The sequence below is a fragment of the Indicator indicator genome, chromosome 10 (genome assembly GCF_027791375.1).
Source record: "Indicator indicator isolate 239-I01 chromosome 10, UM_Iind_1.1, whole genome shotgun sequence".
NCBI classification, from domain to species: Eukaryota; Metazoa; Chordata; class Aves; order Piciformes; family Indicatoridae; genus Indicator; species Indicator indicator.
This window is the reverse complement of record NC_072019.1, coordinates 31,812,079-31,836,288: the sequence shown is the minus strand read 5'-3', so window position 1 is coordinate 31,836,288 and position 24,210 is coordinate 31,812,079. Positions and strand designations below refer to the sequence as shown.

Sequence of the window (24,210 nt, the reverse complement as noted above, 5' to 3'; positions counted from 1 at the left end):
AGGGAGTCTGTTCCTTTCAGCAAAGCAGGTCACCAGGATCAACTCTCCAAGACCAGATTTACCGGTACCCAAATAAGGTCCTGTGCTCACTCGCAGCAAAGAGCTGAACAGATTAGGAGCTAACCTTCCTAAGGCATAAACAGATCTTTTGTCTGCAGGCTTGTGAAGTTTTAATAAGCACAGAATCCAAAACATGGAAGTATTAAGACTCCTTTAAATCTCCCTTAAGAAGGCAGGATTGGGAAACCCTTTTGGAGAAAAGCCTGCCCAATTAAAAGGTGGAACTAGGCTTGTAAAAGTGTGTCTGTGACACTCACCCAGACAATATAGCTGACATCATTGTACTGGAGAACTAAAAGGTGGAACCAGGCTTGTAAAAGTGCCTGTGACACTCACCCAGACAACGCTGCCTGACATCATTTCAACTGGAGAACTAAACTATGGGTTAAAGTAAGCAAAATGAAACCAAGTGACACGCAAGCTCTCAAATTAATTTATAAATAAAACAAATCCCAGAATTTCCTCCAATTGTGTTATAAATTAGGTTCTAGACTATCCCAGGTGGTAAGATTCTGCTCTGATGCTTTCCAAGCCTTTAACTTTGCAGAAGGAACAGAATAGCTCAGGACATGTATGTGGATTAAAAACTAAAACCCCAATGTTGTGCCTCCAGAAGCGCCCCAGCTGTCGTGCTACACAGCTCCCAGGCAGCTTCACAGAAGTTTGGCACAGTTCATTCCAGAATGCTTTCAGTCAACAGTTTCAGTCAAGTTTCTGATGTGATTAACATGGAAAACATGACACAAACCCTCAACACTTCCTACCAGATCTTCTCTTTTATCTGTTCTAAAAGAGAAAGAAAAAACACTCTAAGATACACAACACACAAAGGAGAATTTTATCTCTTCCCATCCAAATAGCCAATGGTTAAGAACACTGAGGAGAGTTGCAGCACTTCTCAAAGACAGCGCAGCACTCCAGTAAGAATTATGCTGTTTCCACACATCATTTACCATGCTGTGAAAACAATCCTACAAGCAATTCAGAAGATGGACTCTTGTAAGTAGCCTAACACGGCAAAAGCAAATCACTCCCATCAAAAATCAGAGAATTGTCACAATTTTAAGCTATCCTGTAGTCTTATAATACAGCATTTTAGATAGCACTATTTTATACATCTCCCAGAACTGCTTGCATTCATAGAAGGTGGAGCAGAAAAGCAGTAAAAGACTTCAGAGAATCAAAGCTCAATTTTTAGCTTCCCTTGCAAAAATTAAAAAGTTGTCAAGAATGAAAACGTTTTTTTTTTTAATTCCTAGAAGAAAGCATAGAAAGGTGCCAAGAAAACTGCACTGTCTCAGAAACCTGGGGGGGTCCTTTGTCTTCTACAAAAAGAGTGGCGTCGGAATTCGCTGGGTTTATAAAACACTTTACTTTGAGAAACCTGAGTGAGACACTCGGAACACACTGGTGGACAAGAAGCAAGTAACCAGTCACTGATTTCTCCTTTCGGTACCTTGCAGCTGCTGGGAACAGACAGGCGGAACTCGGCGGTGTGAGCTTACGCTGTCGCTCCTCAGCAGACAGGATCCATAGAGCGTGGCCCTGGGTGTACAGGCAGTGTGGCTAGGGAGAGAGTCAGGTCAGGAGAGAGGTAATAGCTTGTTTCTGCAAGAGGAGTATTCCATGGCAGACACGTGCACGGCTTCACTCAACCCCCATGATGTGCACTGCAGAAATCTCATTCTCTGCATACCACTTCTAGTCAGACTTCCCATTTCTATCAGTTTTGGCTTGCTCCTGTCCGATCAAACAAATGACTTTTTGGCATCCTTTTGCAATTTTGACCATCCACATCACATTCATAACATCCAAGGCAACGCTGGAGATGATCCAGGCGCTCTGGGCTGCAAATCCTAATCTCTGGAAAGCCTCTGTTCCAAATGAAGAAATGACATGGCTGTAATATACAGGCATGACGGCAATCCTCACCACGAAGAACACAACTGTCATCAGCACACCATTGATGATGTTGGCCTTTGAAGATTTGGGATATCCCAGTACTTCAAAAAACCACCTGTAAAAGAAGTGTTCACAGATACCAGGCAGACTTGAAGCCATCTCATTAAAAAAAGAGGTTTGATATCATGTTTCTTTTAATTAATCAACTCACTTCTTAATTGTTTTTACCATTATAATTTCTAAATTACTGCACTGTGTCTTGGTTTGGTTGCAAATTCTTCTGCTTGGGTGAACTTTTTTCACCACTTAATCAGAGAATCATAGAATGGGCTGGGTTGGAAGGAACCTCCAAAGGTCATCAACTCCCTCTGCAGTCAGCATGGACATCCTCAACTAGATCAGGTTGCCCAGAGCCCTGTCCAGCCTCATCTGGAATATGTCCAGGGATGGGGCCCCAACCATCTCCCTGGGCAACCTGTTCCAGTGCTCTACTGCCCTCATAGTGCAGAACTTGTTCCTCACATAGAATCACAGAATCAGTCAGGGTTGGAAGGGACCTCAAGGATCATCCAGTTCCAACCCCCCTGCCATGGGCAGGGACACCTCACACTACAGCAGGCTGGCCAGAGCCTCATCCAGCCTGGCCTTAAACACCTCCAGGGATGGGGCCTCAACCACCTCCCTGGACAACCCATTCCAGGCTCTCACCACTCTCACAGTGAAGAACTTCTTCCTCATGTCCAGCCTGAATCTCCCCACTTCCAGCTTTATTCCATTCCCCCTAGTCCTAGCACTACCTGATATACTAAAAAGTCCCTCCCCAGCTTTCTGGTAGGCCCCCTACATCCAATCTCAATCTGCTCTTCTCTAGTTTGAAGCCATTGTCCCTCATTCTGTCCCTGCAGGCCTTTGCAAACAGTCTCTCTGCAGCCTTCTTGTAGCCCCCTTCAGGTACTGGCAGGTTGCTATTAGGTCTCCCTGGAGCCTTCTCTTATCCAGGCTGAACACCCCAAGCTTCCTCACATCCTGTCTTCATATGAGAGCTGCTCCAACCCCATGATCATTTTCATGGCCCTCCTCTGGACCTGCTCCATCAGGTCCATGTCCTTCCTGTGTTGAGGGCTCTAGAGCTGGACACAGTACTCGAGGTGAGGTCTCACCAGAGCAAAGTGGCAGAATCACCTCTCTCAATCTGCTGGCCACACAGCAGATACCCAGGATACTGCAGAGTAACATTGCAGATCCCTGACTGGGGAAGCAGGCAAGCAACATACATTCCAGTGACCATTGTGTGCTATAATTCCAACCTTCTTTCTAAATGATGAATATAAATTTATTATTTGTTACTATAATTTGCACCCATGGGCAATTAAAATCCTGTTTGTTTACCTGAAAGCAATCCTAGCACTGCATTTGGGTAATACAGATTTGGTAATCTTGTTTCCAGTTTCAGGATTTTCTGCCCTGTTTTGACCTACAAATCAAGCTTCAGAACCTGCCATTACAAATGGCACTGGATCGTGTCACAGCTAGGTAAGAAAAAAGATACATCCAGAAAATATCTCTCCCACTACTGTGACTGGGTTGTAAATGGAGTTAAAACCTAAAGAGAGCAATTCCTCAGCAGCCAGGCATAACTTATCTATTGCCTAGCACACAGAACCTGTGGGCTGGATTCCTAGAGAAAGGAACAACAAACTCCTCTAATTCTTTATCATTCACACTTAAACCAGAAGAAATGCAAGAAAAATGTGTCCAACAAAAGCAAGATAAAGACAGGAATGGGCCAGAGGTAAAGGAGAATAAACAGTTTATTTCAGAGAAGATAGGAGGGTAAAACTATTTAACAAACTGTTCTAAATCTGGTTTTTAAAGACATTTTTTGTTTTGTCAGCTACACATTATAACCTAGCTAATCACAGGCAAGCTAAAAAGATTTGCCAGACATCCAGCTCTAACTGGAGTTGCCACTAAGACAACTACAATCCAGGTACTCAAGGTAGCTGTCCAGCCTGGAAAGAGGATATCTGACCACAGCAACACTTAGTGGCATGATGAAGAGAGAAACCTGCTGTGTCTGGGCAAACTAATAATTAGAGCCTGTGCATCCATTAATACACACAAGACAGATTCCAAAATCACTGTCAAAAGAGGTTTTAAAATATACTATGATGTATATATTGGTAACTTGACATCAGCTCAGCAACTTCCCTCTCACCAATCTAAAGAAAAATCAGTCAGTCAAAGTCAGCGTTACAATCTTACCCACCACAGTTCATCATTAATTACATAATGCTGATATTGACTTTAAAAAATCTAAATGCTTGGCAACCTCTAGTTAGATATCCCTGACAACACAGAGAGGAAATCCACAGACATTTCTGAGATTAGAATATCATTCTGCAGTTTAATAATAGCTCTTTTGGTACCACTTAGAACGCAAACAAGAAGCATAATGTAAGTCATTATCATTATCCACTACTTACTGTCTTAAGGGTCTGGTTCTCTTCAAATTTAACAAAAAAAAAAAAAAATCCCCAAACCCTAATGAGATGACATCCCTTAGTGCAAGGGAATTTTATCAAGTCCTGCAGTGAGCTCCATTTTTCATAGAAAGCAGTGGGTGTCAGTGTTTAAAGACAGAGGATCTCATCACAGGCATTTAAAAAGTAAAATATCTATTGCTTTGATATTGGCAGAGAGGGACCTGGCAGTGCTGGGTGACAGCAGCTGAACAGTGTGCCCAGCTGGCATGGAAGGCCAAGGGCATGCTGGCCTGGATCAGGAATGGTGTGGCCAGCAGGAGCAGGGATGGAATTCTGTCCTGTGCTCGGCACTGGTGAGACCTCACCTCCAGCACTGTGTGCAGCTCTGGACCACTCACTGCAAGAACAATCTTGAGGAGTTGGAGTGGCCCAGAAGAGAGCAACCAGACTGGGGAAGGGACTGGAGGGAAGGTCTGATGAGGAGAGGCTGAAGGAGCTGGGGGTGTTCAGCCTGGAGAAGAGGAGACTCAGAAGGGACCTTACCACTCTCTACAGCTATCTGAAGGGAAGCTGTAGTCAGGTGGGGGTCAGGCTCTTCCTCCAGGCACCCTGTGACAAGACCAGAGGGCAAGGCCTGAAACTGTGCCAGGGAAGGGTTAGGGTAGATACTAGGAAGCACTTCCTCATGGAAAGGGAAATCAGACACTGGAATGCACTGCCCAGGGAGGTGGTGGAGTCGCTGCCCCTGGAGGTGTTTAAGGCAAGATTGGATGTGGCTGAAAAGCAAGCATCAATTTAGGCACCACTTAAACTCAGGATGAAATCCTGTCTTGGTAGCAGTCAGCTGGAGGAACAGCTATAGGACATGGATCTCAATAGAGAAACCTGGACCCTACCAGCACCTTTGTTCATTCTCTTACTCTCCTTTTCCTTGTATTACTAACCTAAGTTCGAACAAGTGTTTCTTGTCTCCTCAGTTTCCCTGTGCACACAGAGCACAGACTACATTTGGGCAAATGAAAGCAACCTCTGACGAGCTCCTTTATCCCATCCTGTCCTCCTGCAAGCTGAATTTGCCAGGCTAATGTTCAAACAGGATCTCAGCACAGTCTTTTGTCTTCTTAGAGATCCGAGGAAGGCTACAGGCTCAAAGCATTCCCCAGCTTACAGCCACAATGTGGTGAGGGTTAATGCTCAGAGATGGTGTTTGCAGGAGGGTTGCAGGTCCTATCTGCCTTACAAACCTTATCCTTTTGCTGCCAGACACCAAATGCCATATATGCAGGATCGGTAAAGTAGAAATACACCCCAAAAGGTATGGTGAGGAACAGGCATGGGATACACTGGAAGATCTGATCCTACATTGCAGACAAAACGGCAGGAGAGGAACACAGCACTGCTCTAAGCCAAATTCCCTCTCCTCAGCTGAAGTCTTCCTGCTGCAAACCCCTATTCCCAGGCAGGTCCCCAGGTCAGGCTAGAGAGTAAGGAGAGAAGCCACCCTCCCCAGAGCCCTGGGAAAGTCCATCCCCTGCTTTCCTCTGCCTGTGGTACTTGGCATTATTGTGCTCCTTTTCTGACATTTGCAGCAGCAACTCTCGCAGCAGTGCTACAGTCAGAAGACATGGCAGGCTTGGACTCTCACTGAGCTCTGCAAAAGAGGCTTCCACCACTTTCTTCTCTCTGGTGTGCAGATTAACCATTCCAAGAGCTTACAATAATTGCCAGAACTATTTTTGAAAGTAAATGAAGAACATGCCTTTGTGTTATTCTGTGTACTAGTGTACACAGATTAACAGTGATCTATAGATGCGCACTATTGAGAAATAAGCTGAAAATTATCTAGGGCAACACAATTCCACTCTAGGATGACAATGTTATCTTGCTTCTTTTTGTGGTCCATGATAATAACAATGGTAGTAAAAAATCCTTACTGAAAATGGAGGCTTTATTACAACAATGACATGAACCATCTGAAGGCTAAAGAACAATATATAGCTGTGAGCTTTGCTGTTCAGTACTCTTAAATGGCATTTCAGATGAAGACTCCTAGAAGGAAATGGGCAGTGGATATGTTAGCTGAGGTGGATACATAGGCTGAGGGGGGACCTCATTGCTCTCCACAACTCTCTTAAAGGAGGTTGTAGTGAGGCAGGTGTTGGTCTCTGCTCCCAAGTAACAAGCAATAGGAAGATAGGAAACAGCCTCAAGTTGCACCAAGGGAGAGTTACATTGGATATTGGGGAAAATTTCTTCGCCAAAAGGGTTGCAATGGAACAGGCTGCCCAGAGAATTGCTTGAGAAGCCATCCCTGGAGGTGTTCAAAACACAGGTAGACATGGAACTTCAGGACACCATTTAGTGGGCATGGTGGTGTTGGGTTGGTGGCTGGACTCGATGATCTTGGAGAGCTTTTCTAACCTTAATGATTCTATACTGTTGCAGCTATAGCAGTAAAGAGTTTTCAGAGCAAATAGTTTCCACATTATAATCCTTAGTGCAATACATATAAATTGACAGACACTGAACAATAAAAAAATCCTTCCTGAGTCACAGAAGTAATAGCACAGATTAAGCTTTAGAAGAACTCCACAGAAATTCCCTGGACACTTACCGCTGATTGACAAAAGGAGTCGAGAACTCTGCCAGCAGACGGAAGTTCCCAAAGTAAGCCAACAGACCCCTGCTCTGATTAGCAAAACAAAACAGACAGGAAAAGGATGACAACAGCAATGTGAAATCTTCAGTTAAGTCCTCAGGTATGCACAGAATGATACAACATCTGAGCTTCTTTATCAAAGCTGGTAGTAAGCCTGTCCACCAGCTGTGGCCAGCCTCTTCACCCTTTCAAGACATGGTTTACCACATGAGCTGCAATTGTCCTTCCAATAACTCAAATCAGTAGTTCCTTCCTCAACTCTAAGTCTTCTAAAGATTTATTGAAAGTGGCCATGGAAAGCTAGCTGGGAAAGCAGTCATAGGCTATAATAACACTATTACTGTCTAAGAGGATTAGCAATAGTTTGGATTTCTCAGTGTTTAAACCAAGCCTGAATAGAAACACTGTAAGTTAAAGAAAAATGTTCCTGACTGCCTTGGGAACATAATTTGCCAAAGTGAAAATGAATTTGCAGCTCTTGTTTGGCAGCAGACAGGGTACATAAAGCCCTTTCTTTCTTCTCTCCTCCCCACTGCTGAGGAAGCCCTTTCCACCAGCTCTGTCCCATCTTGCCATGCCCTCTGAGCTGGACGGTGCGGGGTCAAGCCTCCAGCTCAGCGCAGAATGTAGAGTTTACCCCAAAGGAGCAAATCAAAACTCTTGCACGGAACTGGAAGTTAAACCAAAATAATATTTATGAAAGTAAAGTACAAAAGCCATTGAAGGAAAATCACAATTGGACTAGGCCTGAGGTCAGCCTCATTAGCGCAGCAGATTTCTGCCAGCCAGACCTCCCTCCCACTGGGGCAGTCTGAGGCTGATGCCTAGGAAATTGTCCACAGATCTGGAGTAGAAAGTGGTAGAAAGTAAATCAATTACCATTGGATGTAAAGGGAAAATAATGGTAAAGTCTAAATAATCCCATTGGTTTGAAGTTAGTTATCAGAGTTATATCTATATAAAGTTATAAACTAACTTTCTCTCTTTCTCATCTCTTTGCTCTTACTGATACTGGCTGGCAGCTTCTGCTGGCTTACTGACCTTGGCTGTGTTTCTTTGTTGTGGCTAAGTAAACTAACAAGCTACTCTCTGCTTTTCTCCTGTTTCCCTTGTCCAGGGTGGGGGAAGAGGGGGAAGCTGTTGGGAACCCCCTGGGTTTGTCCAGGGGGGGTCTTGTGTTGTTTATAAATTGTAAATATATGTAAATATTGTAATTTTTGTCCATATTAATTGCATTTCATATTTCTAGATTATAGGTTTGGTTGCAAATACAGCTTCATTTGCTTCCACTGAGACAGTCTGGCAATTTTATTTTGGGGGATAATTCTCTCAAACTAGCTGGGGGGTAATTTCAACCCACCACACACACACAGCCAAAAGCAAAAGCAGAAGCTAAGAGCCAAAATGCCCAGAGCCAAAATGCCCAGAGCCAAAAGAGCTGACCAGAAGGTCTGCTCCTCATATAGTAATACTACAGGAAAGGGAATGGGATAACATATGAAGTATCCCCCTCTGGGGACTTCCCACCCCTCAGGGGAGTTCATTCTCTACGGAGTACCAGTTAATCCTCACCTACAACATGGATGAGGAGCAACTCTTCACCATGACAGTGTCCAGATAACACCTTGGTACCTGTACAGCCACACACCTAACCGAGCACCTTCCCCCCGCTGACCAAGTACAGCCTGTTCTCTGCTTTATCATTTGCTTGTGCTGCAAGCAGTATCCCATTACCCCATAGCTGGGTGAGCAGCAGTTTGCAGATGCAGAGGTAAAAATATTTTGCTTTTAGTTTTAGTAGGGGCATCCTGAACACCCTCTGGAATGCGTGTCATGAATCCTCTTCCCCACACCAAACACTCTAATGCCCACTACTTCAGGCATTGCATGTCAGGTCACTTCATAGCAAACAGAAAACCTCTGTTCTTAATCACATTCTCTACTATCTTCAAAAGCAATTTTTGAAGCAAGATACTTCTGAGTAACATTCTCTGAAGATAAGAGAATGAGAGTAAAACGGAGATACCAAAGGGCACAGCTTTATCCAGATAATAACTGCTCTAAAAGAAGTTCACACCAACACTACACTTTCTATTTGCTCCAGAAACAACTAATGAATTCTCTGCATCAGGAAATAGCCTTGGTAGTGGAATTTTCATTTCCCTAATCATAGAATTGTCACAGAATCAAAGAACTGTCAGGGTTGGAAAGGACCTCAAGGATCATCCAGTTCCAACCCCCCTGCCATGGGCAGGGACACTACAGCAGGTTGCTCAGAGCCACATCCAGCCTACTTCCACCACCTCCCTGGGCAACCTGTTCCAGTGTCTCTCCACCCTCATGGGGAAGAATTTCTTCCTAATGTCTAATCTATCCCTCCTCTAGCTTGGATCCATTCCCCCCAGTCCTATCACTACCTGACACCCTAAGAAGTCCCTCCTCAGCTTTCTTGTAGCCCTCTTCAGATACTGGAAGGCCATAAGAAGGTCTCCTCAGAACCTTCTGTTCTCCAGACTGAACAGCCCCAACTCTCTCAGTCTATTTCCATTAGCCCTCTGCTCATCCTCGTGGCCCTTCTCTGGACACGCTCCAGCACCTCCAGATCTTTCTTGTAATAGGGGTTCCAGAAATGGACACAGTGCTCCAGGTGGGGTCTCACCAGAGTGAGCTCCAACTCATTTTCAGCCATGATAATATTAGAATATCTAATTATCTTCAACCCGAGACAAGAGTATTTAACTCGTCAGTGTACTTACAGACTCATAGATTCACAGAATGGTTTGGGTTGGAAGGGACCTTGGAGATCGTCCAGTTCCAACACCCTGCCAAGGGCAGGGACTACTTCATCCCCTTTAAACCATTGCATGGGAAATCTGTCAGTAATCTGGCACCTCAACACTTTCAGTATTGTAAACCTGGGATTCATGCAGTAGCAAGGGAAAGAACTGCAGCGAGCAAATTAAGTAAATTGTATTTTGTAATATTTCATTATTTACTGAATGAGGTTTTCAAGATATTCTGGAGGCCAGTGGGATTTCTACCAAGTCACATGTGCATCTTTGAGAAATTAGAGCACCAGCAAAGAGCAACTATGTCCTTATCCTAGCAGCATCCTTTTCTTCCCCTTTCCCTTCAATGTACATACACCAGTTAACCATTTATTGCTTCTCCAACAAGGTAACTTTGAACAAGATGTCTGAGGGCATCAATTTGTGCCACTGCAGATTTTTTAAATAAAAAGAAAACTGTAAAAATAAAAGGAAGGACACTGCAGGAAAAACACCCACCTGACTGTAGTATGTCCACCAGAGTCAGGGATTGCTGACTGTGGCTTTGCAAATACAATCCCAAGTAGCACATAACCACCTGAAACCCTTTCCTTCTGATTCCCCAACTAAATACTCAGACTTGTGGTTTTATTTGAAACCCTCTTCTATAACCACATGAAAAGCTCCACTGTCAAAGTCTCTGTACAACAAAAACACAGAGTAGTTTCAATTTCAGCAGTTAGGCTGCTGAAAGTCCTTTTGTGGAAGGACTGTGAGATGGCAAAGGCATTGCCTGTATGCACAAGTGGCTGCTAAAATACAGTTTTCAGTCACCACTGCTTTCTAAAAAAATATTCCTTCCACAAAGTTAAAACACCACCGAGTGAAAAATCTTGTCTAAACATTAAGCAAATAAGACCTATAAAAGCATCACCTCCAATCCCATCTGCCTGTTATGCTACCAGAAAACACAGCACTCACCAGTACAAAATAGTAAGCATACAGAGCTGCCAAGTGATGGAGTACGAAGAATTTGTCACCGATTGCCTTCCAGTAGTAAATAATAAGCAATAAATCTACAAGAGAAAATAAATAATGGTAAATAACTGTTTATTATATACTCAGAATGGGAGTTCTCAAAGTTTTAGAGGTATAAATGCCCATGTATGGCATCATTAGAAACTTTCTGAATTAATTATCTCTGAACATATTTATGCTAAAGATTTTAGCAACAGTATTCTTCCAACAGTTGCCTTAAGTTCCCAATTTCAGCATCAATGGAAGTACACAGGCAATAGTTTATTTGAAATATCCTGCAAGGAAAAAGTGGAGCTCGAATGTCTTAGCAAGACTTCATACTTATGAACCCAAAAATTTGGAACAAGTAACAAAAACAATAAAGGAGGGGGAGACTACAGGAGGTACAGTGAATATACAAACACATGCAATACATGCAAGGGTCTGTGACAGGGAACTTCTGAAGCAAAAAGTGGATATATTAGAACACAGGGAACAAGTTACCAAAACATTTCCTGAGGGGCACTAGGAATGAGAAGTAAGTTTCCTTGGTTTCATCAGAAATTTTGTAACTGCTGCAAAAATGATCTAGTGGAGCTGAGTTAATGTTAGAAAGCAGGCTTTGACAAAGGAGTTCCTGCTTCTCCCATCGTGGTCTAAGATTTTCAGAAGATTTTCTTCTTGTGTGGGGACAAGCAACTTCTGCCCCTATTTTCTCCAAAGGAGGACTTTGGACTGGAATATTGGTGACCAAAGTTCCAAATTAAGCCTTTTTTATCTGCAGTGAGAGCCTGAATCTCTTTTTGATGAGCTATCCTCAGGCAGGACTCTCTATCATCTGACACAGTCACTCCACTTCCCATTAATAATTAAACATTAACTATATAAGGAAGTGAGAGAGAACGAGTGGCTGGGTTGAGATCTCTGTTCAAAGGCATTCATTAATTAATAATTGAAGTCCAATGCATAGTTATTCAATAGATACCAGTGAACTTAACCATGGGGGCTGAAGTTCTTATGGAAAAAACAGAGATGGAGTAACTGAGCATGCTGATCATCAGATTATCAGTTCCACTGGAGTGCAGAAATAATTAAGTCTACAGCCCAGTCTCTGAAGAGAGACTCCATTCTGACATGAGAAGGTTACCCTCACATAGTTCAAGTCACAATTTTTCTTTGGTTAATCAGTATCATCCTCACATATCATAAATTAAAAAAGCTCCAAAGCATTTTGTAGTAAAATTAGTTCATAGTAAATTATGAAGAACACAAAACATATGCAAGGCTAAATGCCATACCAAGAAAATAAGTTAACATTCCCATGGTTTACACACAACTACATTTTGGCTTAAAGTGAACTTAAAAGGGAGTCAGGCAGGACCTGACTCGGCTTGTACTGAGGACATCCAAAACCCTTCTGCCAGCATTCTGAGGTTACAGAAAGAAACAGGATGAAAGAGCTACAGCTTGTAGATCTCCTGGATGAAAGGAGTGAAGGGCACTGCTCTAACACCACCTCCATTGTCTGAAGGCCAAACCTGAGCTAGAGTTGGTGGCGTTTATCAAAGCATCAAAAAGCCACACAGTGGCATTTCCTTAGTGCCTGGGGAGGTATCATTCCATCTTTCACATCTGCTGGCAAGATCCTGTGATTTCACCACAACCCACAACTACATCAGGAATTTTAAAAGCCACGGTGGAAACTGTGTTGTATACATCTATGGCATCTCCAGCATATAGTATAAAAATAGAGGCATAATGACTCAATATAAATACACAGGTGGTATGTGCTATATACAGGTTGCATAGTTACCAGAAATGAGGTAGCCTGTGGTAATAGCAATGTTGAGTTTCACAGTTGAGGGGTCACCCCTGTAAGCACACCAAAAACACAGTTACAGCCTTTGTAATTTGCAAAGGACAGACACATATCAAACAAATCATGTCCATCAGTCACTTCATTCTTGACCCATCAGTGAGACATTATGACATATGGTTAAGAAAGGTCCTAGTTGTGAAAATGGATTGCTCTTCCCCCCAGATACAGGGCATCTACTAACTACCCCTCCCCACCTTGGGGTTTGAGACTGCCCTAAGAGCCCTGCTAGAGACTACAACTGAAATCCAGCAAGTAGCCTGAGCTGACTTCTCTGCAAATAGAGGATAAAAACCAACAGCCCAGGTAGTGTCTCTTAGCACTTCAACTGTCACGCTGCATCTCCATTTTTGTTCTGCCAGTGCAAAACATTGTGAAGGATGACTAAAATATCTTTCTCAGCTGGTGCTTTTCATATTCATAAGAGGATGGATGCTTATAGGGATCAACAGAGTAAGAGGAGTCACAAAAGGAATTATTTGCCAGTTCTCTGAAGCCAAGGAACCTTCACAGAGAAATGCCTTTCAGAGTAGTTTCACACCTTCTGTCCCTTTCCTTTTGGTGCCAAACATTCAGCAGGCAAAGCTCTTGGTAGCACACATACACATTTCAGTTCTTCTATGATGCTAGGCAAACCCAAACTTGTGAATACAGCTCAGGAAAGGAAAGAATCCACATTACAGCCAGTAACATTTGTTCCTTCCACCACTGTCCTCCTTGCATTCCTACTTTGGGGAGTTTGGCAAGCAGATCTCTTTTCCTCAGCAGAAACATCATACATTTTCTGACACTAAGTTATGCATCTGATCTGCATATGTTTTGTAAGTATGAATTGAGCTGCAAGGAACAGACCTACAGATTTAGAAACTGTGGACTACTCAAGATGCCCTCTGAAAGCCATCTGTGTTGTGTCCCACAGGACACAACCTGCTCTAGGTGAACCTGCTTTGGCAGGGAGGTTGGACTAGATGATCTCCAGAGGTCCCCTCCAAGCCCTACCATTCTGTGATTCTGTGTTGTAAACCTTTTGAAGAACCAGGAACACAACTGTGCTTAGAACTACCTCCAATACAAAGTCTGGTTTAGTAGAAAGCAATACAATGCTGTGACTTAGCTATTCTTTTCCAGTCCTCTTGGAATGAAGCAGTGCAGAGATTTCCTATATTACCACAATCTGTTCACTACATTTCAAGGCTTTCTTAACATCTCCCTGAGTGAGAGAGTAGCTCACAGGAAAATAGAAGGGCTCACAAAATCAGAGATCTGCCTTTAGGTGAGCAGAAACATTACAAGCAAAGCCTGGAGCTCACTCCATCTCTTCAGACTGGACATAAAGGCTCTCTTAACTGCAACTTGAGACAGGAACATTTTTCTATGGCTTCAAAACCCAGTTTCATGAGCCACATAGATTGTGGGCTCAGTGCTTGTCCTACTGCTAGACACCCTTACGAAAAGTCCGTCTCTGTCTTGGGTTTACAGTGAGCGAAACAAATGCTCTTCACCCCCTCCAAAAATGAGTAAAGAAAAGTGCTCCAGGCTGGATTGGAAAGAATCGGAAGCTTAAATGAAAGCTCTACTCATAACTACCTACAACAGGACAAAAGCATACAAAAAATTACCCAACAATTCATACTCAGCCCAACTCCCCACAAAATCTCACTATGCCATCACCTTTCCAAAAATCTTCTCCAAAACAGGCCCCAAATGCCCAGGCCTACATACCCCACCCCGCCTCAGCAGGTACTGGAAGGCAGCTCTAAGGTCCCCCTGGAGTCTTCTCTTCTCCAGGCTGAAGAATCTCAGCTCCCTCAGTCTGTCCTATCAACTCTTGTGAAAATCACAGCTAGACACAGAGTATAGGCAGATGTGTTCTCACAACTTTAGCAGAAACTGTTCAAATTACAGCCCTTCCATCACAGCCTCCAGCTGGGGCAGTGGCAAAATCATAACCAAACTTTTAAGTGTTCCTAACACACTTCAGCATCTTCACATTCTTCTCCAGAGAAGATGCAAGGGACCAAGTGATATTGGTAAACATGGCTTAACCGGATGAGACACGGAACGGTTCACTTGCCTTTGTTCTTTCCCTAAGAACAGGCACCTTACAACAAAACTTCTCTAGGTTCTGCAAACCATCACTTCAACAATGCATAAGGCTGACCTGCCCATCTGTCACACCCCTTCAAGAACAGTCCATGCTAGAATCACAAAATTACCTCAATTAATAGAAAGCTTAAGAGTTGAGGCTAAAATATTCCAGAATTCCTGATCTGTCTCCTTGACTGGGAAGTGCAGTGGAGCTTATGAGCCTTGATGTTTGTAGTTCTGATGCAAGGGAGAGCCACGAGTGACAAACAGGAGTGACTGGAATAAGCAAAAGGGAAGAGCTCTCTCTTTAGTGATTGCTAAGGAGGCACCTGTGGCAAATTAGTCCTATGTGAACATGCACAGGCAGATACAACAAAAAAAGTCCACATGACTGACTTTCTGCAGACTTCTTACTTAGCAGATACTTTGCAAGCACTGAATCATATCAAATGCTAATCAAACACCAACCTTTGATCAGTGCAATGACTGTAAAGCCATTATGAATGAAAGGTCATATGAAATAGCCTACCCTCCTGTCAAGCTACAACTTAATTCACTCATTTACATCTGCTCCCTTTCCTTATCTGATTTCTACCACCTCCACACTTTCTGACATGTTATTCTCATCATCTCAAAAACAACTTCTACATCACCTACGTAAGCTAGGTCTGTATTACCTACAGAAGAATGTTAAAGCCTTATGGGAAACCCTTAGACCATCAAAAAGAAGTATACATACACAACACTGATGCTTCCCTGTAACTTATCAATGCTCCACAGAATCACAGAATGTTAGGGGTTGGAAGGGACCTCGAAAACTCATCCAGTCCAACCCCGCTGCCAGAGCAGGGTCACCTACTGCAGGAACACATCCAGGGGGGTTTTGAACATCTCCATAGAGGGAGACTCCACAAGTCTCCTGTGCAGCTTGTTCCAGGACTCCAGCACCCTCACAATGACAACGTTTTCTCTCCTGTTCCCATGGCACCTCCTCTGCTCCAGCTTGCCCCCATTGACCCTTGTCCTGTCCTTGGACAGCCCTGAGCAGAGCCTGGCTCTGTCCTCCTGACACTGCCCTGCACATCTTTATCAACACGAATGAGGGCACCCCTCGGGCTCTTTTGCTCCAAGGTGAAGAGCCCCAGCTCCCTCAGCCTGTCCTCAGCAGGGAGATGTTCCAGTTTTGACTATCCCTTGTTAGGATCTGTCCCATATAGACCAGGTACTACCTGACTGTAATACCACAGCCTCCCTCCACTGAGCCCAAACCCTCAGTAGGACCCCTGAGACCTTTCAAGACACATGGTTATCATCATTACCACGCATTTAAGCTTCAGATGAACCCAGAAGTTAGGAACATATGTAGAGGCTTGGAAATTGTGATTTTTCCATTACACAGATATCTTTAAAGCCTGTAGAAAAGAACTGATTGGATCCTGTCATACAGTCAATGACTACACAAGCATGGTGGCAATAACTAAAGGGAAAGTGGATCTGTATCCTTCCCAGTAGGCAAATATCAAAGTATCTGTGTAATGTTCTCAGACTATCTGGCCAAGAACAGCGCAAAAAAGATGTGTGAAGGATTCCTGGACATTTATGTGCAAAGAACTGAAGCTAGATTCACAAGTGTTTCTTGTATTGTTAATAAGAGACTCCCACAGAGCAGTTTCTGCATCCTTCCTGTCTGTAGATGACCGAGCCCAGCAGCTCATGCCTGCACTTCGAAAGGGCATTGGATTTCCAGACTGAGCAGCCTTGCAACAGTCCAGCTGGCATTTCCCATATAAATTGTTTTTTCCCCTCTTCAGTCTTATTCAATTAAGATCAATGTGGATTCATCTACGAATCAATAAAACAGGCTCAGGGTGGGGAAATGGTTAAAGCTCTAGACGGTCAGCTAAGGCTTTAATTACTGTGTACTGGGAACCAGTGTGACACATGAGGGAATGCATAGACTAACACTAGTAATTTTGGGTTTAGAGTCATCTCATTTTTAACCCCATGGTTCTGGCTTCCCTGGCAGAAGAAAGCCTAACACAAAGTTGCATTTTACTTGGAGGCTGCATACAAGTACTAGTAAAGCCGTGGGCAGTATTATGCTTGGTCTTCCTCTGCAATTATTCACTTGCTTGGACATGAATTCAAAGCATTACTACTGTTCTGAATGCACTAAATGATGCTTCACACCTTTTAAATGTATTAGCTTAATAACTAAAAATGCTGGGTTTTCACACCTGGTGTGCACACTTTTTAATGGACAAGCTCCTGAAACCACTAAGATAAATTTGACAGAAATATACATAACATACTTCCATGAAATTAATCTGAAGCTATGATTTAGAACACACAGATCAGGTATATTTCTACTAGATTTTAAAATCTGTAATTTTCCTTACTCTGCCATATGCAAATAAAAGCACTGCTAGTGATCAGCACATTAGAACAGAAAAAACATGAAGAGACGTTAGTAGAAATACAGAAAAAAAAATGCCCCCAGAGGCAGATGGATTTTATCTTTTAAGATTCACTGGGTTTTCATAATCTAGGACACTGGGGCTGCACAAGAAAGACTAAGTTTGCAGTGCAACATAAAAAAATATCTAACATAACTTTTCTCAAACATATTAAGAACAAAAGGCAGTCCAATTTCTGCCTAATTTAAGCTTTTCCTGGACTTTGAGCAGGGAAATTACGTAAACACGAAGGTTCAACTTATTTATCATCACTGAGAGGCTTTTATTTCTGCTATTCATGACTTCTTTTGTACTGTTTAGAACAAGGTCTACTCAAAGCAGGATAAAAGCTTTTATCAGATAAAGCTTACCACAACACACACTGTTACAATAACATGCTGCTTTTCAGCATGGTGGGCGTCTCTCAGGAGATATTCAGACTGTATTTGGTCTCACTAAGTATACCAGAATGCAATGAAAAAAAACCGCAAACAGCCAATCATTTTTCCCTTCTCAATGATCACAGAATGGCTCAGGTTAGAAGGGACCTCAGAGATCATCTACTCCAACCCCTCCACCACAAGCAGGGACAGCTCTCAACTAGGCTCAGTTGCCCAAGGCCTCATCAAATCGGGCCTTAAATACCTCCAGGAAGAAGGTGTCCACAGCCTTCCCTGGGCAACCTGTTCCACAGTCTTACCACTCCCATACTGAAAACTTCTCCCTAAGCTCCAGTCTATTCCTCAGCTTCAGACCATTCCCACTTGTCCTGTCGCTACACACCCTCATGAAAAGTCCCTCTCCAGCCTTCCTGTAGGTTCTCTTCAGGTATTGGCAGGCAGCTCTAAGGTCCCCCTGGCGTCTTTTCCAGGCTGAACACCCCCAGCTCCCTCAGCCTGTCCTCATAGCAGAGGTGCTCCAGCCCTTGGTTCATCCTTGTGGCCCTCCATTTAGTCATGTTAGCAAATGAAAACTTAATCTCATTCTACAATTAAAACAAGTCCCTACCTCAGGATCATCATCATCATCAAAATCACAGTAAGTGGAATGTTCAGGATCATTCACCTCATCCAAAAGTTCCACAGCAAGACTTGGATTTAATGGTTGCTGTTATTCTATGGTGTAAATACAACACACGTGCAAGATGTCTTACCAGAGTCGGTCAGCGTTGACGGCGTCATCGTACAACAAAATGTAGAGGCAGAACCCCCCAACTACCAAGGCATGGAATGTGGACACTGTCCTGAAAAACAGAGCACAGTCACAGGAGGTGCTGCTGTTCACAGCCTAAGGCAGGACGTTTCCAAGGACTCCTGCAACTCCATCCAGATAGCTCTGTGGAAGACAATCATCTCTTCTTTACGCTACATGGAACCACTCATATGACAAGATGGAAAAACAGCCAACAAGAAGGAATCTATCAGAGTGGAACAAGGGGAAGGGCTTGTTTAATAGAAAGTAGTCTTCAAGTAATCAATTCTACATTTTCTCCAGTTATTCTATATATTAATGAATCCCTACAGACAATATGACACCCAGTTCCCTAACAAATACTGTCTTGACCCATTTCCTGGACAACTGGCCCATGCGCCCTGCAGCAACAGGCTTCTCCTGTCAGGCACCAAATTAACAGATGAGCCATAACAAACCTGCCATGTTCAGGTTTTACAGAGAAAAAAAGGCTTTACAGGGAAAATCCTTTCAAGCAAAGTTTCAGAAAGGTTCTCTAGTGCATTGGAAGTAGATTCTGGTTTTCAAAGACCAAGCCTGTATGACAGAAGGTTGCAGCCAAGTGTCTGAAGTGTAGCAGCTGCAGGTCCAGTCCACATGAGCTAGCAGCACGCAGGTTTCTACTACTCTTACCCTACACAGACTTGCAATACCCAGAGCTGCCTTGCCTGTACTTGGGTACTAAACACTTTTTTTCCCAAAGACATCAGTCTCAGAGCTGTATGCACACTGTAGATAAATTCTGAATGCTAACAAGCATTTGAATAGAATTACCTATTTACAGAGGCCCCAGCAGGGTTCCTGCCCCTTTGAGTTCAGATGTATTCTTAGAAGGTAGAACAATGCAATGGGCATGGGTCCAACATGTGTAACCTTGCTCCTCTAGCCATGGATTTAACACTACTATAAACTGTATCTAATACTGTGTAGCTACTGTCTGCTTTCCTGCTTTTTAACTGGGACTAAAAAGACAAAAAACTACGTGTCCAAACAGCTCTACAGAATCATGGAATGGTCTGGGTTGGAAGGGACCTCCAAAGCTCATCCAGTCCAAGCCCTCTGCAGTCAGCAGGGACATCCCCAACTAGATCAGGTTGGCCAGAGCCCTCTCCAGCCTCACCTTCAATATCTCCAAGGGATGGGGCCTCAAACACCTCCCCGGGCAACCCATTCCAGTGTTCCACCACCCTCATGGTGAAAAGCTTGTTCCTAACATCCAATCTCAATCTGCTCTGCTCTAGTTTGAAGCCATTGCCCCTCCTCCTGCCCCTGCAGGTATCTGCAAACAGTCTCTGTCCAGCCGTCTTATAGCCCCCTTCAGGTACTGGCAGGCTGCTATTAGTTCTCCCTGGAGCCTTCTCTTCTCCAAGCTGAACACCCCCAGCTCCCTCAGCCTGTCCTTGTAGCAGAGCTGCTACAACCCCTGATCATTTTTGTGGCCCTCCTGGAATCACAGATCCTACCTGAAAAATGAGGAAAAGTTCAGTGGTGCGTGATCTGAAACATCTTTGCAGCATATTCAACCACTACCAGTGTGTACAGAAATGCAGAGATGCTGTCAGTTGTTACTCTTGTCCTTCTACATATTGAACAGATGCATTTGGAAGTTATCAGTATTTTAAATGTGCATAAAGCACTCTGAGGAGTCCAAACTCTATCATGCAAGATTTGAAAAAAAACCCAAACAACTAACTTCTTCCTTCCAGTGGAAGACTTTGCAAAGAAAGAGTAGGTTAGAATGCAAAGTCTGCTTCCAGGATTGCCTATTGCCATTAGGGGATTCTGTAACTTGTCATAAAAATGCCTTTATTCACTACTTGTTTAAAGAGTGTGTTTGAAAAGAAAAATGCGATTTTCAGCTGCTCTTTCAATACTGTTTAAAAAAAAAAAAAAAAGAAACAACCAAAACAAAACAATGAAGCTTAATATAATCTGAACAGTCACTGGTAATAAGTTGGATGAGAATATTTGCTAACTGTTACAAGCCCAGGCTGCTGCTTGTTTTTTCCCCCTCTCTATTTTTAACAAAGGAAAAAAATGTAGTTAACAGAATTGTAATGGTAATTAATAGTTTAATTAAAATATCTACTCTTGCAGACAGGATTAACAGAGGTAGGAACTTTACTTCCTTTTAAGCAAAAAAGGGCATGTAATACTGATGTGGGAGATAGACCTGGCATTGCTAACCTTTAGGAAAGGATAAAGCCAAATGAAGTAAAATCTGCCCTAGAATACAGCTCATTATTTCACAGTCGCAGTTTGCCTTGGGAACGCCTGCTCAGCCAAACTTTAGTGTTTAGAACACAAGCTACACACACACTCTTAAAGGAGAGGACATAAAAACAAAAAAAAAAAAGCAGATTTCCTCCTTAAGTCTGGACTTTGAAGTTTCTCCCCAGAAGAGGGGACAGAAGAAGGGAAATAGCAGAACACCCCATTTTCAGATGGAATCTAGGTCATGCAATCGAGCTCCGTACGTTTCCTTGACATTGCTGTCAAAGATTGAATCTTTTAACTCCTCGTTAAACTGCAAAGAAAAATGTTGCACCAAGAAGTCACATATTTGTTCCTTTCTTATTGACATTCATATAATTTTTTTTTTTTGCAACTGCTTAATAGCAGTGCACACATTTATGGTAGGAGGGGTGACAGGGATTCATGCACAGCATTGAAGTTATACTACATCTGTGTCAAGTCTAGTTTCTGACTCAGTTGGAGTGTCTGCATACTTAAAATTCCAGAAGCAGTTACTTCATTGGTTCTTAATTCTTGGAAGGTCAGAATGAACAAACTGACAGCATGGCAAACAGAATCAGCTCAATTGCTTGATTAAAAAGCCCTCCAACTGTAACAATATATTTTCAGTGCTACAGCTCATTTCAGGCAGATGCCCTCTTCCAGACCCAGCTGAGCTGATAAAAATGCACAACTAACCTCTGTGCCAGTTTCCTTCAGGGCTGCCAACAGAACCATTTGTGTGAGCACTCACTACATCAGTTCAATATAGGGCAAAACAACAACCATCTACTTTTAAATCATTTAAGTTAACCAGCTCCTTTGAGTGGGAGACAGCAATGCTGTCCACCTGCACAGCTGTGTGCAGAGTACATGCATGTCCAGTTATACTCTCTGAACACAAAATGTACTCTCTTGGGTGTCTCTTTGTTTTGGTGAGGTGCTGGAACAATGAGACAGCTTTCCAAAGCACTGTGGTTGGTTGGCAGAGCTAAGAAACAACGTTTTTGTAGGAACCCAAGTACAGTTAGCCCTCACTTCACACCCTCCTCAGGTGTAACACCAACAAGCTCTTGATGAACCACGCTTTGCATTTCATGCCTTTTAACTCCAGAACTGGACAGAGCACTGGACCAGGACTCATCTGTGTGCTAACACCTATATCCTGCTATCAACCCCAAGAAAAAAATGTGGAAAGCAGTAAAAAAAGACACAGACTGGGGTGCTGTGTTGACCTGAGTAGTTAAACACTGTACCATAGAGATTGCAGAGCAGCTTATTTCCAGCACACTTGTTTTAAACAATTCCTATGTTATTATGCAAAGTACTGTAACTTGGCATAGCACTACCAGGCTTGAAATAAGGTCTCAAAAAGCCTATTATGCAATCCATGGGTCACTTCATGTGGCTTAAAGGAAGTTCCAACATGATAACAGCTTAGTTTAGTTTCACTGTCTGCATCTCTGTCGTTGATTGTAACAGAGAGAATTGTGATCTGCACTGATATAATGAACTGTCATCCCACCCAGCTCTTCTGGCAGACAGACAAATACTCGAAGACTGAACTGAAATTCAGATGGTGCCTTTAAGAACACTCTGGGTGGGCATTTGCCAAATGGAAGGGCAAGAATATTTGAGTTGCTAATGCTGCCTGGAAGAATGGAAACCACTTCAGAAGTATCCACCTGATACTGCTTCGAACATCAGTGAGGAAGCACAGTGCCCAGACTAGGGCAGTTGGGAGTGCAGTGATGGCCACACATTGGATATTTTTTTTTTTTTGGTTCAAATTTGAGAAACACCTGAAGAATATTTTTAAGTTGTAATAGGCTACTGAAGCATCAAGTTATACTGTATCAAGTCATTTCAGCTGGAGAACCTTGTGCACTATAGATACTTTTTCAGAGCAGTATATTGCTAACAAAACCTCAGAGGTCATGCCCTCTGCAATTACTGCCCTATATTTCCTTTATGGCTCAGAAGAGAGGCAAGCTCCCAGGAATGACTCACAGGCTGAACAAAAGCATTCTGAGGAGCCAGCTGTAATGGAGGTAGATCCAGCCCAGGGCTGGAACCGCAGAAGCACAAAGTGAGTGAGGAGGGTTTTTAGATTGGGTTCCCACCACTCCTTCCACTGAGGTGTACCCTGTGTCTGTTCCCCCTCCTCCTCTTGCAATCGCTTTCGCCACCCACACATAGATGTCTCTGTACACCCCTGCCTCACTCCAGCTCTGTGCCCAAGATTCATCAAACTCCTCAGAAAACCAAAACTTCTATAGAACAGGTTTGTGGTGTAGTAGCACCAAAACAGAGAGTGGTTTGCATCCAGAAGCATGACCAGAGATGCACTAGCAATTGGATCACAGAATTAACTGCAATAGTTTTTATTGTCATTTGTGCTTGGTGAAAGGGAGTTTTGTACTTCTTCTCTTGACTAGCAGTGTCACAGAGAAGCCAATAAAAATTATCCTGCTTCAGGTTATTACCTCTCATGAGTCACTGTTCCCTTTTTTACTGACTTTCACTTGGGCACCACTGTCTCCCCAAGCATGTGATGTACCAGTGTTTGTAATGCTGGGTGTTCAAGAAGGGGCCTCATCAGTTTACATTCAAGATTTGTCCAGTGCCTACTAAAGCTGACCCCCTAATCTTTACAGATGCTTAACTAACAACCTTTTCTACAGTTTTAAATATACACAAAACAAGTTATTCAGATGTTAACAGTTTCAGGTAGATCATTAACTGTAGTTTGTTTTGAACACTCTACCTTGAGTTCCATTCAATCTTCCTTTTTTGGCTGAGGTTGTCAAAACCAGGTGTTATTCGTGCTGACACCCAAGAGCTTACAACATGGAACAGGAGCTGAAACAGAGTAAAGCTGGCAACAGTAATACCAATAGTCAGGTTGCTGAAGGAAGCCATTGTTCTTCAGCCTGTGAAGAGAAGCAGAAGAGAATTTCAGTCCATTCTCCATTTAACCATGGAAGCAGCCAGAGAAATTGTTTTTGGCAGTTATCAACAGAAACAGTCACCCCAAGTTTCATCCTCTTCAACATTTCCACTTCAGTGTTGATGGTAGATAAGTATCCCCAAGCTTTTATAAGTTGTGTTTTGGAGCTGTTTAGCATTTGCATACTATTCATTTTTGTTTCCTGAAGTCAGGTGTATTGGTTCTACACAGAAGGGGTGGGAGGACCCCTGTCCAGTGCAACCACCAGCTCAGAAGCTTCTACACCTGTCCTAAGAAACCACAAATTAAAACTCATCTTGTACTTATCAGACTGACTTGAGAAAGCAAAAATGACATCACAGAAGTGTAGTGATCTTCAGGTCGGCCTCCCTGCAGGTTTGTTTGTGTACTTCACAGAAACAGGAGCTCTCTGTTTGCACTTCATTGACAGTTGTAGGTTTCTCTCTGTGATAGCACTTCCAA

At 43.1% G+C, this 24,210-nt stretch overlaps 1 protein-coding gene across 1 annotated transcript; it reads right to left on the bottom strand.

The window, feature by feature from the left end:
- Nucleotides 1-1,761: 1,761 nt before the first annotated feature.
- TLCD4 (TLC domain containing 4) lies at nucleotides 1,762-23,699 on the bottom strand. The gene is made up of 6 exons (XM_054384467.1): nucleotides 23,545-23,699; nucleotides 18,466-18,555; nucleotides 12,706-12,764; nucleotides 10,857-10,951; nucleotides 7,063-7,136; nucleotides 1,762-2,077 (listed from the first exon to the last, which is right to left on the bottom strand). The coding sequence occupies exons 1-6, from the start codon at nucleotides 23,697-23,699 to the stop codon at nucleotides 1,762-1,764; spliced, it is 789 nt and encodes a 262-aa protein (XP_054240442.1).
- Between the last annotated feature and the right edge of the window lie 511 nt (nucleotides 23,700-24,210).